The sequence below is a fragment of the Haliotis cracherodii genome, unplaced genomic scaffold, assembly GCF_022045235.1.
Source record: "Haliotis cracherodii isolate W230 unplaced genomic scaffold, xgHalCrac1.p SCAF_22, whole genome shotgun sequence".
Lineage (NCBI taxonomy): Eukaryota > Metazoa > Mollusca > Gastropoda > Lepetellida > Haliotidae > Haliotis > Haliotis cracherodii.
Window position 1 is genome coordinate 1,761,599 of NW_027266278.1, and position 19,789 is coordinate 1,781,387.

At 40.6% G+C, this 19,789-nt stretch overlaps 1 protein-coding gene across 3 annotated transcripts in view; it reads right to left on the reverse strand.

The window, feature by feature from the left end:
- LOC139471185 (tensin-4-like) overlaps positions 1-19,789 on the reverse strand; it is a 173,199-nt gene that overhangs the window by 117,825 nt on the left and 35,585 nt on the right. For 2 of the 3 annotated variants that reach the window (XM_071253470.1, XM_071253469.1), the window contains exons 2-3: positions 1,876-1,956; positions 1,226-1,300 (exon numbers count right to left, since the gene is read on the reverse strand). In XM_071253470.1, the coding sequence (XP_071109571.1) occupies positions 1,226-1,300; positions 1,876-1,956 (156 nt within the window). Of the gene's footprint in view, positions 1-1,225; positions 1,301-1,875; positions 1,957-7,307; positions 7,380-19,789 lie in introns of those variants that run through there. The other variant, XM_071253471.1, reaches the window with a different exon arrangement.

The following is a 19,789-nucleotide window of genomic DNA, read 5'->3' on the forward strand; positions in this document are numbered from 1 at the left end:
GTATTTATTTTTTCTTTAATTTCTCAGCCTCAGGACCTGAATTTTGGGGCCATAAATCTGTGAACGAAAATAAGCTGGTCTAAAGATGCTGATGATATCAGGACTTGCATCTGTTCCTCTGGCTGGGCGCCATAGATCCCTATTAGCATTACAGCTTCCTGGCCTCCGGGTTCAGTTTTGACAACTGAAGAGAATTTAATGTCTACCTTAACTGCGTAATACTGATGAATCAATGATTTGAAGTCTTACTTTCCCCTAAAGTAAAGTGTATGTGCCTTCAGCACAAGTACTTTAAACTGGTTAGATAAAAGGTGTTGTCCCTTTCAGTTGGTGTCTCTCAATAAGTTGGCAGTGTATAAATAAAGACCCTATTTGTGTTTCTGAAATGTTTCTTCATGTTAACACCAATTGTAGCTCATAACTGATGTCGCAGACTGCAATATTGAATTATATCACAGGTTCTTAGAGGCAAGTCTGGACCAGACATACCAGTGACTGAAGACATAAGCAAATATCAACCATTCCCACTCTGACTGGCTCTTTAATACAAGCAGGAGGTACCAGGGTCAGGCCCTTACAGGCCCTAGACCATACATTTCATACAACAACCACCCCCACAGGCTTTCTCTGGAGACAGAAAGTAGGTTTTGTTTGTAGTTTAATGCCGCACTCAGCAATATTCTAGCTATATGGCATCAGTCTGTAAATAATCAAGTCTGGACCAGACAATCCAGTGATTGACATTATGAGCATCGATCTACGCAATTGGGATATGATGACATGCATCAACCAAGTCAGCGAGCCTGACCACCCAATCCTGTTAGTCTCCTCTTACGACAAGCATAGTCGCCTTTTAAGTCAAGCATGGGTTGCTGAAGACCTTTTCTACCCCGGATCTTCACAGGGGAGACAAGCATGGGTTGCTGAAGACCTATTCTAACCCGGATCTTCACAGGGGAGACAAGCATGGGTTGCTGAAGACCTATTCTAACCCGGATCTTCACGGGGAAACAAGCATGGGTTTCTGAAGACCTATTCTACACGGATCTTCACAGGGAAACAAGCATGGGTTGCTGAAGACCTATTTTAACCCGGATCTTTACGGGGAAACAAGCATGGGTTGCTGAAGACCTATTCTACCCCGAATCTTCACAGGGAGACAAGCATGGGTTGCTGAAGACCTATTCTACACGAATCTTCACGGGCCAAGACAGTAAGTAGTTACCTCCCCATCACAGCTGCAGACTTTCACTCCAGACAGGGAAATGACGAGAAGGACTCTCTTGCTCTTGGTCACATGCTGAAATAAGCAAAACAATCACCATCAGTGGTAGAAATGTAAACAAAGACGAAAACCTTTATGAAATCTAAGACAATTACGACATATGGGATAATATCGAATGGGGTGTAAAATTAGTCATTTAATATAAATTGTAATCATCATTAACATGATTGACTATCAAAAAGAAATATAATCTTTAGAATTATATCAGCTAAATTATTATTTAATGACAACTTATTGGTCGTCCATATGAAGTGACATCAAGCAAATCAAGACAGTCCAAACTCAAAGATTATGTGTCCACATCACAAGTGTGTAAGAACATATTTTTTTCTATCACTGAATTTGATAAATAATGAGAACTTGCACCACAAACAACTTGTTCAAGAAACAACAAAATAAACATTCTAACGTTGCGATAACAATCTGTTCATGTATAATGGTGCTAATCCACATTTCCTGCTTTAAACCAAGACTGTCTCGTCAGGAAGCTGGTCATGACATGGTGAGTTCAATGTACGACGACTGTCTAGTCGTCATGAAACTCCTTGATAAAGACATGATCTGACAGAAATACATATATCAATACTCACTCTCATTCCCTCGAGCTGGCCCTGAACATAGTCTACTCTCGAAGCCTGATCACTCCCGTTCACCGAAAACGACCCAATGTACTGAAAAGAGGGAAAATCGTGACACTGAGCGTCTAGAAAACAACCACAGCGATAGCATACAAGTGAAAATGCATACTACATCCACAGAATGGAGTATGCGGGCAGTTTGCACAACGTTGGTTGCACCGTCGTCGACCAGAGTCACCAAACAAACAGTAACCCTGGATAAACTAGCTAGCCATGTAGCTTGTGTTATCTTTAAAGCATTACTCTCAAACAATCAGACGTAGCAGCTCCCCCAGTCGTAGCCCAGCCACGGCTATTTTTTCTGGGAGTTTCATTGTGAAACAGGATGTTTGGTGACCAAAAAAAAATTAGCCAGCGACTTAAAGACAGGCAAATGTTGATGAGGGTGATGCTGTTCACCCATTAGCCGTCGTCTCGTACTTCTTTGGCACTTTTTATGCCTGAAAAACTCCATCACACTTTGAGTGTTGACTACAACAATTCTTTGCAAAATCTAACTTCAATGAATATAGTGGTTTCATGGGGCTTATTTTAGACTATATATATTCTGACTAGAGTGATTAAGTAGAACCACACTGCCAAGAGATCAAAGATTGCTGACATGGCATAAATTTACATGCTCATTGGTAGATTTTTCAATATATCATCCTCTCTTTTGAAAAAGTTTTTGTCCGAGATTATCCTCTGCCATGATTTAGAACAAAACTGTCTCCTACACAGAGGTGATCAGGAGCAATCTGCTGCCTGGTCTTACAAGTGTGGGCCAGTGATTATCCATTCTTAACGAGGTAACACATGCATGAATTCATTTTTTTAAATTTGGCCTTACTTGGGGAGCAGTTCAAGAGTCTGGGGGCAGATACAAAAACTTTTGAGATGTACCCCAAAAATACAAATAAAACCTAATGTGAAAATGTTGACACGGTCAAAGACATTTTTAAGAAAGAAAATCACACATGACAGTAGAACTGCATAAGGTTTGTGAAAATATAGCATATCAGAGTGAGTGAGTGAGTGAGTGAGTGAGTGAGTATGGTTTTACGCCACTTTTAGCAATATTCCAGCAATATCACTGCGGGGGACACCAGAAATGGGCTTCACACATTGTACCCATGTCGGGAATCGAACCCGGGTCTTCGGCGTGACGAGCAAACGTTTTAACCACTAGGCTACCCGACCGCCCCCTAGCATATCAGAAGCTGTGCACATACATCAACACTCCATTTCGTTTTGTCATGGTTAACAGATCCACAATGGAGATGATGTTTATTTTCAGAAATCATAAGTGCTGTTATCTGTTGCCTTGAACCCTGAAACCCTGATTTTGTGGAATGGAAAACTTGCAGATCTTGTTTGTTTGTTGTTTAACGCCGCACTCTGCAATATTCCAGCTATATGACAGTGTTCTGTAAATAATCGAGGCTGGACTAGACAATCCAGTGATTGATATCATGAGCATCGATCCCCGCAATTGGGATCGATGGCCTGCTTCAACCAAGTCAGCGAGCCTGACCACCCAATCCCGTTAGTTGCCTCTTACAACAAGCATAGTTGCCTTTTACCCCGGATCTTCGCGGCTTGTAAATAATCAAGTCTGGACCAGGCAATCCAGTAATTGATATCATGAGCATCGATGATGATGACACACAATCAACCAAATCAACGAGTCTGACCACCTGACTGGTTAACAATAACAACCCGCATAGGTTTCTGGGGAGCAGTTCTAACCTGATGAATCCAACCATATTTTGAGCTGTGCTCTGAGAGTAATGATGGCCAAGACAGCCAAATAAGAAGGTTCTAGGTACAGTAAACTACGTTTATAACAAACTTACTTTTTGGTATCGGCCATTTGCTGTATAGATATGCTTATAACAAACTGCAGCCATAACAAACTTAAATTAGTGGTCCAATTGAGGTGAGGTGAAACATCGCGTCCAAGATTATTGCACTTATATAGAGACGTGCATGTATGTGTGTGTGTGGCTGCTTGTACTAGTCCGGACTGATGCTGATTTATAGTGCTAGCCCACTGAGATACCATGCCACAGTTTAAAATGAATACCCCACACACAGACACAGTATACTGACTCCGAGGTGACGAGACCTTGTTTTAGCCCCTTATGCCAGGCGCCAGACAGGGTAACAACAAGTACCAGTTTACTGTATGTCAACACCATAACCAAAGTGGTCAAAGTCAGAGACCTGCATCATGTCTCACATGAAGCTGTGATATAACTGATATATATACTGATCAAAGCAGCATTATAACCAATCCATTCATCCACTCATGTTCTGGTTATTGACTGATTGTCATCCAAAATGTTCTGAAGATATTGCTCAATTTTGGCGATGGTATACAAGAATGTCCTTAAAAATATGCAAAAAATATATCTTTATGACATTTGTCTCTAGCCACTCTTTTCGGATTTCTACCAGGCAACTAGCATTTATCCTTCTCAAAGGTTTGCCTATATTTGCCTATATTTGAATTAGGGCTACGAAAAATGAATCACGTTCCCTTCTGCAACCAGAGTGAATCAATAATTTGATGCATGGGGGAAAGACAAAGTAAACAGTGCAGTTAGGCCGACATGCATAAACATGTCAACATGTCACCAACATTAAATACAAACTTGTTCTCCACGTTTCAAAAAACTGTTTCAGTTAAATATTTATTTATCATAAAAATTACCCAAGACCAAGAACCATAATCAATTTGTTGACAAAGTGGCATTGCAATAAATACTCCAGACATAGAAACAGCATGATCTGACAGGCAACTCATACCAATGCATGACAAGCAGAAGAAGCAGCCATCATAGATGCAAAAATATGGCAGACTTAAGATACGAGTGAGTGAGTGAGTGAGTGAGTGAGTGAGTGAGTGAGTGGGTGGGTGGGTGGGTGGGTGGGTGAGTGAGTGAGTGAGTGAGTGGGTGGGTGGGTGAGTGAGTGGGTGAGTGAGGGTAGGTGAGCGAGCGAGCATGGTTTTACGCTGCTTTAAGCAATATTCCAGCAATATCATGGCGGGGGATACACACATTGTACCCATGTCAGGAATCGAACCCGGGTCTTCGGCATGACGAACCAGTCTATCAGGGTAACCGTGTTTCATCTTCACTTATCAATGGTACGATCCTAATGATTACAAAGAACTGTGCACCAAATGGCGTGCATAATGCTAGCCCACTGAGATAGATACTGTTCAACATGAATACCCCACTCAAGACACATTATACTGACTCCACTCCGACCAGTCCATATTTTATTCCCTGAATGTCAGGCAGGGTAACAACAAGTACCATCTTTAAATGTCTATCGGTATGACACTGCCAGGGATTTCAAACCACCAACCTTCCACTCTCAGGGTAGACACTCTTTCCAAATATTAGTGAATTAAGTGGTACACAATTTTTGGCCTAATTCTGCAACATTATCTTTCTCAACAATATTTATGATTTTCATTCAGATACAAAACACATTCATTCTGTTTTCTGCTTTCATCTGTTTGAATAAGTGAGTTGGTCTTAATGCCGCTTTAAACAGTATTCCAGTCATAGCACGGCATGTCAGCTCAAAGTGATGCAGGTCTCAGATGTTAATCACTTTAGTGAAATCCACAAGCACGGGTATGGTGCTGACAAACCTAGAAAACTGAGCTTCGCACACACAAACATAAGGTTCACAGCAACATGCGGTGCTTCAGAAGACTGGGCCACCTGTGTATCCCTGGGCTTTAAGGCAGGTGAGTGAGTGAGTGAGTTTGGTTTTACACCGCTTTTAGCAATATTCCAGCAATATCACGGCGGGGAACACCAGGTGTTTTCAGTGAGTGAGTGAGTGAGTTTGGTTTTACACCGCTTTTAGCAATATTCCAGCAATATCACGGCGGGGAACACCAGGTGTTTTCAGTGAGTGAGTGAGTTTGGTTTTACACCCCTTTTAGCAATATTCCAGCAATATCACGGCGGGGAACACCAGGTGTTTTCAGTGAGTGAGTGAGTGAGTTTGGTTTTACGCCGCTTTTAGCAATATTCCAGCAATATCACGGCGGGGAACACCAGGTGTTTTCAGTGAGTGAGTGAGTGAGTTTGGTTTTACGCCGCTTTTAGCAATATTCCAGCAATATCACGGCGGGGAACACCAGGTGTTTTCAGTGAGTGAGTGAGTGAGTTTGGTTTTACGCCGCTTTTAGCAATATTCCAGCAATATCACGGCGGGGAACACCAGGTGTTTTGAGTGAGTGAGTGAGTGAGTGAGTCAGTCAGTTTGGTTTTACACCGTTTTTAGCAATATTCCAGCAATATCCCGGCGGGGAACACCAGGTGTTTTGAGTGAGTGAGTGAGTGAGTTTGGTTTTACGCCGCTTTTAGCAATTATAATCCAGCAATATCACAGCGGGGGACACCAGGTGTTTTGAGTGAGTGAGTGAGTGAGTGAGTGAATGAGTGAGTGAGTGAGTTTGGTTTTACTCCGCTTTTAGCAATATTCCAGCAATATCACAGCAGGGGACACTTTATAATAATATGGACTTCACACATTGCACCCATGTCGGGAATCGAACCCGGGTCTTCGGCATGAGAGGCGAACGCTTTAACCACTAGGCTACCTGACCGCCCCTTTTAAGCCAGGTGATGCGCCTGCATTGTCATTGGTGCTGCCCTATGTGCCAATGTCAATGTAAACTAAACAGAAAGTGCCTGAAATTCATGCTGGGCACTGATTACACCAAGTACAAACACACTGAAAACTGCTTGCTGCATAATACCAAGTTTAATTCTAAATATGTATAAATTACAAATTATAAATTTCAAGTTCTGGATTTCACACAATTTCAAACTAGGTGTCGGCCAAAACATCGAAATATTATTTACAGCAAACTATTGTTACCCAAGCTACATAGATTTGTAAATAAGGTTCTCAAACCACAGGATCCTGTCTAAACAGAGAATTGCTGACCACATTCAAATATTTAAACATATGATTTTCATGAAATAAACTCTCATCACACAAATCCTCCTTAAAGAGTTAAGATACTTTGGCAATAACTCAACAAAACATACTCAGCAAATAGCAACATCAGAAACCGCAATGTTTCATGAATTATTCAGCCAAAATCTAATAAATCTTTCATACGTAAACTAAATTAACATTGCATCAGTAAACCTGAGTCATGTATACTAAGAAATGTCTACAAACACAAAAAACAATAACATTCACGCAACTCCTATATTTTTCTCGAACAAATTGATCCCGTTCAACTACATGTACTACCCACAATAAGTAACATCAAATCTTCACATCATCCTCCTCAACATACTTCAAATAATTTCCTTACAAACGACACAACAACGAGTTAATCAAACAATCTTGACCTTTACCTTCACAGGTGATATGTTGTGTATTCTCCTCATTAGAGATCAAGTACTATCCACATAGTCGCCATGTCCCCCTCGGACCCCTCGGACCCATCAACCCCCATGCCAATGACACAACTAACACCACCGTCTCTCATTCCACGACCTGGTGTGAGGAATGCAGTGTTCCAGCTCAATAATGTTTGATAGTTCGTCTGTTCTAGCACCGGACTGACTTAGCAACTTAACTCCGGACAGGTGTGGATGATTGTGGGTTTACAGCACAGACAGCTCGCTCTTCACCTGCATCTCAAAACAACCTCCACTAAATCAAATATTTGTCTCCCCTGACAACCGATATTGACATAGTTATAACAGATTTCACATTTAAACCTGGCAGAGGTGGTCGTTTATTGTTGACAATTCCACATAAAATTGCCATCGCCTTACAGTGGTCCTACATTAGAATAAATCAAATTTGATGGTGTCAAAGTTTTATTGCAAACAAGAAGATAAAACACCACGTGAAATTCCTGGAAAGCATTGTTGATGTGAACACACCTTATATCTCCCTCCTTCTGTTGTCTTGACGAGGTCGTCATGACATCACAAAGACTGGATTATATATATACACCATTGTGAACTGGCTACAAAGGGGAAACATTGTTACCTTTCAATTTCTATTGTTCTCTTTGCAGCAACATATTTGTAGCCAGAATTTATTCGAAGAGTTCAAAGGGCATGGGATATCTGTGCTAAACACCCAACAATCTGAGAGGACAGTGCCATCCATGATAAATCTGCACTGACATTTTAACAACTGTCCATGAAGCAAATAAAGTTTGGATACTTTTCACACAAATTGTCATTACCATTGCAATTGAATAACTAAAATTTGCCCAAAAACAAAATTTCAATTAAAAAAAGTGAATATACAAATATTAATTGCTTTTAAACTAACATTAAATGTTTGTTCTCATCAGCTTTTCTTTAAACTAATTAAACTTCTTAACTTCTTGTCAGAGACTAACATGCCAAGCAGTAATAAAGCCAGCTGTTTAAAGCTGCATCGACCCGGGTTCGATTTCCCAACATTCTGTGCTTTTCGCAACTGTCGATTATAGAATTTTTTTTCTTTCCAAATTTGAAAACTTCTTATCATACAAACATATTATTCGTTTCCCTGTTGACACCCATAGACTCACTTCAGGTAAACAAAACTACAGGTACCACTGACCTTTGTAATAGTCGTAAACATCATCATTAAAGCTCCGCTTCATCACTTAACAATATCGCACCATTAAGCTTCACATGTACACGAGTCTGCAAAACTTCAATGTAATAGAATCTGTACCGGTTGGTCATTCACTTCTACTCCTTCATCTCAATAACCAAGGATGGTTTTGAATAATATTTTCTTTCATACATCTATTATGCCAATCCTTTATATGGCTCTCCTGGGTATGCAAATAGAACTGAAGTATATTAACCTGATCTCATAACACATTTCCATTGATTAGGTATATATCTGGAGAAAGTATTCACCAGACTACCTAGCAATGGTAATAACAATCAATAAACACTGATCCATCATCATTAATATCAACATTGATCAATCAGTCGGTGAACAAAGTGTGTGATATGTTCTTATATCTACTGCTTTGCTAAGGGAGTAAGGGACCAGTCATTTATCATTGAGATCCCCCGAGAAAATACATCTTATTAAGAGTTTTATCCCCCCCCCAATAATGACAATCTTGGGAAGATAAGGGGTAATGATTATCATGGACATTATCTTCAGCAAGGCATCTTTAATCTGTCCATTTTGAAGTCAATATATGATGCTTGTTTGGTTTTAGATAACTACTTTGTAATGTTGATCATACGAGTCCTGAATAAAATGAACAAGCATTTGTCAAGTAACATACTTTAGAGGGCATCTTATCTTAATAGTTCTCTCATCGATAAACATTAACAACCCCATAACAAATCAGCTCCCTATAAACATGCCTGGCACCGTCTTCACAGTTCAAGGGAAGCAACTCTGATATACCTAATTGTTTGCCTCTTCAGCTTTGATTGTTTGAATAGGCAGGCATGGTAACAATCATTTATTTATACCGTGTTCGACGAAATAAGCTCCAAGGGCGTTCTCAAAATTAGAAAAAGGGGGCTCTTATTAAAAAAACAGAGTTGAAAGATCGTAAATTTCGTGGTTTATGCTGATAGCCTGAAATGATACAAAATGAAAAGTCTGTGCATATTATACACGACAGATATATTTTCCAGAATTTAATTGCCCATAAATAAGGGTACATATAACACACGAGTGTGTATTATACACAAATAAATAAGTGTACATTGATCAATCGGAAGGGATACTAATTGAATTGTTCACTTGCCAATATAATAGCAAATATTGCTGTGGGCGCTTATCACAGGAATATGGTACTACCCGTCCCTTGATTATGATGATGAAACAATTTGATAGAACAATTTGATAAAACAACAATCCTTTTTGTATGTCAAAGTTACCTTATGTTGTCAACATGTTAAAGAGCCTTGTTACTGTAACTGATACCACATAAAACATCACGTCCATGTCTAAACCTCGGAAAGGTTTACCCACATATAAAAGTACTACTCATGTGTTTAGTGCTGAACTTGTCTTGTAAATTATCTGATTGTAACCCGTCCCAGCTGAACAAACAATTTCTCCAATGAAGTGTGGCAGTATATTCATACTTATATTTCTGCTGTATGCCACACTCAGCCATATCCTGGCCCTTCGCTGGCAACCAGGACCCACTTGCACAAAGAATGATGAACACCTTTCCCAATGACATCCACTGTTTTCTAAGTTTAGGATGCTGCTGAAAATATTTTGGTGAGTTAAGGAAAGTAAATCTGATTAAAAACAGTCTGGAACGTGTTCTTACATAGGTCCCAGCAACATATGCTTGTCTCTGTGTGGGGATTCCAGATAAGAATATGGGTCCCCAGCAACACACGCTTGTCTCCGTGTGGAGATTCCAGATAAGAATGTGGGTCCCCAGCAACACACGCATGTCTCTGTGTGGGGATTCCAGATAAGAATATGGGTCCCAGCAATATACGCTTGTCTCCGTGTGGGGATTCCAGATAAGAATATGGGTCCCCAGCAACATACGCTAGTCTCCGTGTGGGGATTCCAGATAAGAATATGGGTCCCCAGCAACATACGCTTGTCTCCGTGTGGGGATTCCAGATAAGAATATGGGTCCCCAGCAACATACGCTAGTCTCCGTGTGGGGATTCCAGATAAGAATATGGGTCCCCAGCAACATACGCATGTCTCCGTGTGGGGATTCCAGATAAGAATATGGGTCCCCAGCAACATACGCTTGTCTCCGTGTGGGGATTCCAGATAAGAATATGGGTCCCCAGCAACATACGCTAGTCTCCGTGTGGGGATTCCAGATAAGAATATGGGTTCCCAGCAACATATGCTTGTCTCCGTGTGGGGATTCCAGATAAGAATATGGGTCCCCAGCAACAAACGCTTGTCTCCGTGTGGGGATTCCAGATAAGAATGTGGGTCCCAGCAACATACGCTTGTCTCCGTGTGGGGATTCCAGATAAGAATATGGGTCCCCAGCAACATACGCTAGTCTCCGTGTGGGGATTCCAGATAAGAATATGGGTTCCCAGCAACATACGCTTGTCTCCGTGTGGGGATTCCAGATAAGAATATGGGTCCCCAGCAACACACGCTTGTCTCCGTGTGGGGATTCCAGATAAGAATGTGGGTCCCAGCAACATACGCTTGTCTCCGTGTGGAGATTCCAGATAAGAATATGGGTCCCCAGCAACATACGCTTGTCTCCGTGTGGAGATTCCAGATAAGAATGTGGGTCCCAGCAACATACGCTATTCTCCGTGTGGAGATTCCAGATAAGAATATGGGTACACACACCTCACACACAAACACACCTCACACATACTTCACACACACACACACACACACACACACACACTTCACCTCACACACAAACACTAACACCTCACAAACACACACACCTCACACATACTTCACACACACACACACACACACACTTCACCTCACACACAAACACTAACACCTCACAAACACTAACACCTCACAAACACACATACCTCTCTAACAAGGAGCAAGGTTAGGTTTCAGTTTCTAATCAAATTAGCTTTTATCTTTATTAAATGTAATTTCAGAGGACAAGGAAATATTTTTTTAAATACAATTTACAAAACTAGACAAGCCGGCAAACTCGCCACACAAACTTCTAAGAGACGCACTTTGTCAAATTACTTGATTGAGGAAAGAATTACGGGAGCTCGCCACAAGATTGTCTGCCAGCCTGGTGTGCATCCAGACGGTGCGGCATGTAATGGCGGATGAGTGTTGAGTAATATAGACACTAACATAATCAGCCAGTCAAACATGATCAAGTACGATCAATAATCAGTTCTCCTTATACCACTCATTAGCGGACCACATCCCCTTCATAAGGCTCCATCAAGGATGCAAAAATTCTATACCCAAATTTTGTAATTATGGATAAAATATGCAAATGACTCACCCAGAATCAAACTGAATTGACATATTCCAGATTTTTATCAGTGAGACATCTCCTTGCATATCAACCATTTTCTCCTGAGAGACTTTTTGACAACCAGCATCAGATCATCTAGTGAATAAAAGCACTGTAACTATGGAAACAACAGAAAAGAAATAAAGGACATATTTTTCCGAGTCTCCTATTAACAATGAAAATGTTTTAATGTCAACTAAGAGTTGAATGTCCAGTGTTTAGTGGTGAGAGGGAACATGGCATGATGATTGCCCCTTCTTCCTGCACTGTAAATGTTCTCAGACAAACTCAAGTCTGATTACCTCATGGAAATACTATGGATAACCATATGCAAAGAGCCAGCATCTGGCTCTTGGCTCTAGTAGTGAAGGAAAAGTATACATATGAAATAAGATTGCCCAAATTCTCAGATTTATGGCGACCATCAATTACCTGCTACGACACAGATGACGCCCCAGTGTCAAATAAATCTATAAATAGATCCTATGCAATCCTTTGTTGGATGGTCCAGGTTTTGACGTACATTCTTTGTTAATCAGAGAATATGTTGAAAGGTCAGTGTTTTTGAAATACAATCATACAACTCAGGATAGTAAATATTATGAAGTGCATTAATTTTATGATAGCAAATTCCAATGAAGTCAATTCTAACTGGTTTACACTGTTGCATGCAAATAGTCTGAGGAACTTGGAGAAAACAGTGTCTAAATAGTACAAGCAAGGATGCAGTTTTTTTAAAAAGGAGAGTAAAATAAAAAAATTGTCAGCATATAATTCGGTGAACAATTTCTGTTTGTTCACCAAATATTAGTCAATTAATTGTTATTTTTGTTGAAACATGATTAGCATGTTCCGAAGATGTTACTGTCTAGCACTGTAACCAAGTATGGAATGCGATGCGATGCGACATGATGAGACGTGATGAGATGTGACATGACAGCTCAACACCTGCCACTTTACGGGGAGTTATTCCACCTACAATGACATGAAACTCTTCCAACCAGATCTCATATCCAACAAATGATCAAACTATTAATGGGTTAAGGAACTCATGCAAACACTATCAGTACTGAACAATTCAATTCCTAAGGAAGAGAATTTATAGATGTCAACTTCTTTGATGAACGAAAAAGCATAATAAAGAACTTGACATCCATTAATTCTCTTCCTTACGTGAATCACTTCTAAATGCCTTTTGGGGCGGTCAGGTAGCCTAGTGGTTAAAGCATTCGCTCGTCACGCTGAAGACCCGGGTTCGATTCCCGACATGGGTAAAATGTGTGAAGCCCATTTCTGGTGTCCCCCGCTGTGATATTGCTAGAATATTGCTAAAAACGGCGTAAAACCATACTCACTCACTCACTCTAAATGCCTTTCAAAGACTTAATTCAATTCCTACCAGATACAGAGTCTTATACAGTGCTAAAGCGATACGCCAACTGTGGGATCCAGTAGTATCACAATACCTTCCTCATGATGAGATACGTATCACGATACTTGCATGTGCTCTTATCTGTGGTGCGTAAGCCATCTTTCTCATAGACAGGATGGCCAAATACCTGGCACACTAACAATTGACACTTAGCAGTGTCAAGTATGGCGCAATGGTTGAAAATATTCATATTTTCACCACTTACTTACTAACTAGTGTTGTTATGACAGTTATTAAAGCAAGTGTTTAAGGTAAGAATCAATATTTTTTACTTGGTGTGTGACTGTGATGGATAGTTGAATCACGTGATATATTGTTTAATGACAAAAACTCACTATAGCTCTCTGGTTACACTGCAAGTCGTTAATGTTCGCATTTCTTTCTGACGAGGCACACATTACTCTTGACTTGTATTTGGTTGAGCAAAGATAAAACTTCAGTCAACTTCAGTATACACATGATCTGATTGTTTGATACATGTATCTAAATAGTTTTTGTGAGGGCTGCGGTAAAACAATTCCCAATCAGACATTTTGTTCTCAACTCTTGCGACCTACAGTGGGTACACGGGCAGTAAATTTGGACTCGTCCCAGCCCTAATGTCTTGTATCAATGCATGACAGCGCATATTGGGATGAACTAAATACGGGAGTATAAATGCAGCCCAATCATGCATATATACACCGAACAAAAAAGAGTTGAGGATCATTAATATTTTTGGAGATATTTTTATGAAATTAGGAGCAAAAATTCTCCAAAATATTCAAAATGCCTTATTTTTTTTGTTCAGTATAGTAAAACAATTCTCGGGACATCGTGTTCTAGATTGTCCAGTAGTCTAGACAACTTACTAGTTTTGACAGACAACCAGCTCTAGCACATTAATATATGACTTCACCTCATCCATCTATCTACTCCGCTTCTGGTTAAATCTATGGCAGTATTCTGGTCACAGGCACTCTCCTATCAGACACCTGACTGGAATAGCTGCCGGTACAGCACCCAGTAATTCAATGTCCTGAATGTAACATAAAGATACTCCAGTACAGTTGCCGCCTCCCACTGCGGAGCAGGCTGTATGTAACGGTTACACTGTCAAAATAGAACTGTAGATAATTCACACCCAGCCATGACAACAGTTCCATATCTTCACATGCTGGTGACATTTGGGGGCCAGTCAATATAATGATAATATAATGATAACAGATAGCAAACCCTGTAAAAGTGGCAAATTTCTACTTATGGTGCCTTAACTATTGGGCAGTTTGGCAAGGACTACAGGACTAGTGTTAATTTCTTATGTTGGAATGTTGTTTATGCTGTGGTCAGCTATATTCCAGCTATATCACGGTTACCTGTAATTAATGGAGTCTGGACCAGGCCAACCATTGGAGCAACGACCCATGTCATTGGGGCATGAAGAGTGAGTGAGTGAGGGAGTTGGGTTTAACGCTGCTTTCAACAGTTTTACAGTTATATCATGACGTGTCAGCTTAATGTGGGAGGAAAGCCTCAAGTGATGCAGGTCTCAGACGTTTACCACTAAGGTGAAACCCACAAGCACAGGTATGGTGCTGACAAACATAATTGGGGCAAACCGGGATTCGAACCCACAATCATAGGTTTCTGGTGTGGCCAAGGGATACAACTCTGCACAGCGAATCGTGGTGCCTTAGACGACTTGGCTCATCCTGACTATCCAACTAAGACAGAATTTCAGACAAGCAATACAGTGCTGGGAACCTGTTCTTACCCAGGGAACAATGGTCACAAAATACTTGCCCAGTTGCCCCAAGCAATCTGCTCCTTATTTAAGGTATACTTTGGAGAGGAGAAATTTAGCATTTTTAACAGTGGGCCCACTCATGTTATTGTTATTATTGCAGTATTTACTTAGTGGGAGTAGGGTTTATGTCACTTTTAGCAATATTACAGCAATATCACATCTAAGAACACCCTAACTGGGCTTCACACATTGTACCCATAACAGGAATTGGACCCGGCTCTTGGGCGTGATGAGCCAACGCGTTACCCAAAGTTTAAAAACCGCCCCAATTGCTGATTAGTCGTTTTTCTGATTACCCTCCTCTCCATGATGCTCTCTGGACGACCAAATCCCCAGGTGTATTAAATATGGAGATCTGAGTCCCAATTTACTTAAGAAGATCATCTAATCTCTCATTGGCTGCAAGAAAGTCTACGGCAAACAACTCCATGTCCACACCTCATCATTCGCGTCTCACACAAGCAACGAAAGTTGTCTAAACACCACTGTTAGGTTTCCCAGTCACATCCAACCATCTCACAGTCCTCTCCTGCCCTCAAACATCCACATCTTCAATGCATACCAACAGCAAATGTCACAGCCTGGCGACAATACACTGACAAAATGAGGGAAGTAATGTGACAATCAAGACTGACAATGCCATCAATTGTCTCAAAACAAACAAGGAAGATAGAACAGTTTACACGAAGCATATTTTTTTCCATGTTGTATTAAGACGCCTCTTCAATTCCCTGGAGAAAACTGCCCCTGACAGTAGTCTCTTGTTGTTTGTGGATGAGGATTACTATCATCAAAAACAGTGGTTTTCATTCCATGAGACATCAACGTGATGTATTGTATTTGACTTTTAATAGCTCAGATTGTTATGTTGAGTTTGTGGTGATTGCTAGTGATCCAAGTAGACACTGATGTTGAAGTAGCAGATAATCTTGCTGACATTTACCATTGCCATATGAAAAATGAATTTTGGTGAACAAACTTAAAGTACACAGCATTTAAATCCAAGCTTATTTGTTTGTTTATTTGTAGTTTGACGCCGCACTCAGCAATATTCCAGCTATATGACAGCAGTCTGTAAATAATCGAGTCTGGAACACCCCATTGGGATACGATAACATGCATCAACCAAGTCAGTGAGCCTGACCACCCGATCCTGTTAGTCACCTCTTACAACAAGCATAGTCGCCTTTTACGGCAAGCAGACAATCTAGACCAGACAATCTAGACCAGACAATCCAGTGATTGAGAAGCTGAACCACACATTCACCAATGATAAACTGGCAATTAGGTCTTACCACCTTATTTTCTTGTTTTATTCCCCCACAAAAATTCTGAGAAAAAAACAAAAACAAATAACGATTTGGAAATTCTTTGGGGCTTATAATTTTCACCGCTATTTGCCTTTTGCGCACAATGGAATCTGTTCTGTTGATAATTGAGACTGGTTCTTTGTTAACTTTTATCATGTTCATGTCAACAAGTTCGTTTAGGTAGAAACAGGAATTATTATAACCATAACCTTATTCCAAAGGACTTTACAATGTCCAGAGAATTATCCTTTTTCTGATCCGTACTTTTACCATAGTAATGACGGCCTTAATCCGAGGTGGCTTCTTTGTGTTTGAATAACGTACTCAGCAATATTCCAGCTGTATCATGGCAACCTGTAAATGTTCAAGCCTGGGACAGACAAACCACACTTCTGGAGTACAATAACATGCAATCAACCGAGTCACTAAGCCTGACCACCCATCCGATGTAGTCCCCTCTTATGACAAGCAAGGGACCAGGGTGCCGTTGTACAAAGCGATCTTAGCCCTAAGGTGATCGGAACTCCCATGCCTTAACGTAGGCTTACGATAATCTTAGCGCTAAGATGGCTTGGGAACGTGGGACCTGTTCTAACACAAGTCAAGACCCGCCCCATCCTTCCCATGATAACAGTAACGCCAAGACCTGATGTATTGTAGATCATGACTTCATCATTCTCATACAGTTTTAATCTTGTGAAGTCACTGTCATTCGTAATTTATCGTAGTTTCTCCTTTAGGATCCTTGCCTTTGAAAACTCTCACTAGTCTCTAGTGTCACATTTGAACACCCTCACTAGCCTCTAGTTTCACATTTGAACACCTTCATTAGCCTCTTATTTACACATTTGAACACCCTCACTAGCCTCTAGTTTCACATTTGAACACCCTCACTAGCTTCACCTTTGAACACCCTCACTAGCCTCTTATTTCACATTTGAACACCCTCACTAGCCTCTACTTTTCACATTTGAACACCCTTACAAGCCTCTAGTGTCACCTTTGAACACCCTCACTAGCCTCTTGTTTCACCTTTGAACACCCTCACTAGCCTCTTGTTTCACATTTGAACACCCACACTAGCCTCTAGTTTCACTGACCCGTGAAGATCCGGGGTATGTATTCATAGACTGGTATAAATTTTACTAGACTTGATTTCGGAAATGTTGCTAAAATAGCAGACTGATATGTGGGATATAACTAGACAGAAAGAATTATATTTTGTAAAATGGTAATGATGTGGCAGAATTTCCTCTCTAATTTTTGTAAATGTTTGAATGGCTTGTGCCTCCAGCGAATTCGTTGAAGATGTAGAATGCGTTATTGTGACTGTGTACCTCAGTGTTATGTTTATTTGAGTGAGTGCGGGGGCACGTTAGCGGCTGTACCTGCATGGCATGGTTTGGTTGGGATGACGGGAGACATATTGAGGGGACACTACAAGTTGTACATCTATAAGGGGACTGTAGCTCTAGTTGCAGTCTAGCCCGAGGAGTGAGAGCTATTCAACTAGACTATTCCCCTTGGAGATGTTGGCTAATAGATCTGTGCGACTTCAATGAATAATGGATACATAGTTCGATATTTTGTTAATGTCACAGGGGCATGGGTGGCCAAGTGATCTTATCGTGCTGCAATTTGCTGTGCAGAGTTGCATCCCTTGGGCATGTCAGAAATCTGTGACTGTGGGTTTAGATCCCGGTTCTCCCTGATTATGTTTTTAGGTTTGTCAGCACTACACCCAAACCAAAGTGGTAAGCACCTGAGACCTGCATCACTTCGGGCTCTCCTCCAACATCATGCTGACACGCCGTGATATAACCCTCATATTGTTTAAAGTGGCGTTAAATCCCAACTCACTCACTCACTCACTGTAAAAGTCAATGTCCTTTAGGGCTGTTACGATTCACTCGCGTATTCGGTGAATATAACCGTAACCTTTCATGAATTGAATTCGTTATTCATGGCCACTAGAATCGAATATTTATGAATATGCTATCATGTATATTTACATACCCTGTACCTAAAAATATCCATAACAACATATGGATTTCTTTCAATGATAACACTCTAATAATATTTAATTTGATAGTATTGTTTTCACTGGTCATTGTCGCATTTGAGCAGATACTAGAACCTGGATAAGTGCAGTATATAAATGTATAATTTATTAATAATTAACAAACCATGTCAAATAAATTATGATGTTATTGTTTCACTGAATATAATAAATAATACAAAAACTGCTGACTTGTTATTGTAATTGTGAATTAATATTCGTATTCGTTACCCTATATTTGTGATATGAATCGTATTCGCCTCATAGTGTATACTTGCAGCCCTAATGTCCTTACACTTAAACAATATCACAGAGAGGTGAAACTAGAGCCTAGTCAAGTGAAGGCATTCAAAGGTGACACTAGAGGCTAGTGAGGGTGTTTAATAGTGACACTAGAGGCTAATGAGGGTGTTTAATAGTGACACTAGTGGCTAGTGACGGTGTTTAATAGTGACACTAGAGGCTAGTGAGGGTGTTTAATAGTGACACTAGAGGCTAGTGAGGGGTGTTCAAAGGTGACACTAGAGGCTAGTGAGGGTGTTCAATAGTGGAACAAGAGGCTAGTGAGGGTGACTCGTCACTGTTCAAAGGTGACACAAGAGGCGAGTGAAATTTAGGTTGATTGATTGTTTGTTCGTTGTTTAACACAGCACTCAGCAATATTCCAGCTGTATGTCTGTAAATAATCGCGTTCGGACCAGACAATCCAGTGATTGACATCATAAGCACCGATCCACGCAGTTGGGATCAATGACATGCATCAACCAAGTCAGCGAGCCTGACCATCCGATCCCGTTAGACGCCTCTTATGACAAGTATAGTCACCTTTTACATCAAGCAGGGGTTGCCGAAGACCTTCTAGTCTCTAGAGTCTATATACTAAGTCTATATACTAATATATTCTAGTCTATATACTAAGACACTGTTTGGGCAAGTAGACTCAAAGTATTTGTCACAGACTGATTCCAACTTTACCAACTAGTCCGAAGCCCGACTCCCGCAAGGTCCAGTGAGTTATAGTAATATTAATATTATTCCACATGATAAAACTAAACTCTACTTAAAATTATGCTTCGAGTCATGTTCGGTCAAGTCGACTCAAAACGTTTTGGCACATATTGAATACTGATCTATTGAATTTCATGCTGTAAAAAACGCTGCCACTGCAAATTCAGGCTAACAAACTCCACCGTTTCGGGTTTAGACTGAGCATTGGAGGTATATTTCCGGACAGTCTCCAGCCCCGCACTGTGGCTAGCCTACTGGAAGACATGTAATATACATACTGGGCGAACATCAATGAAGAACG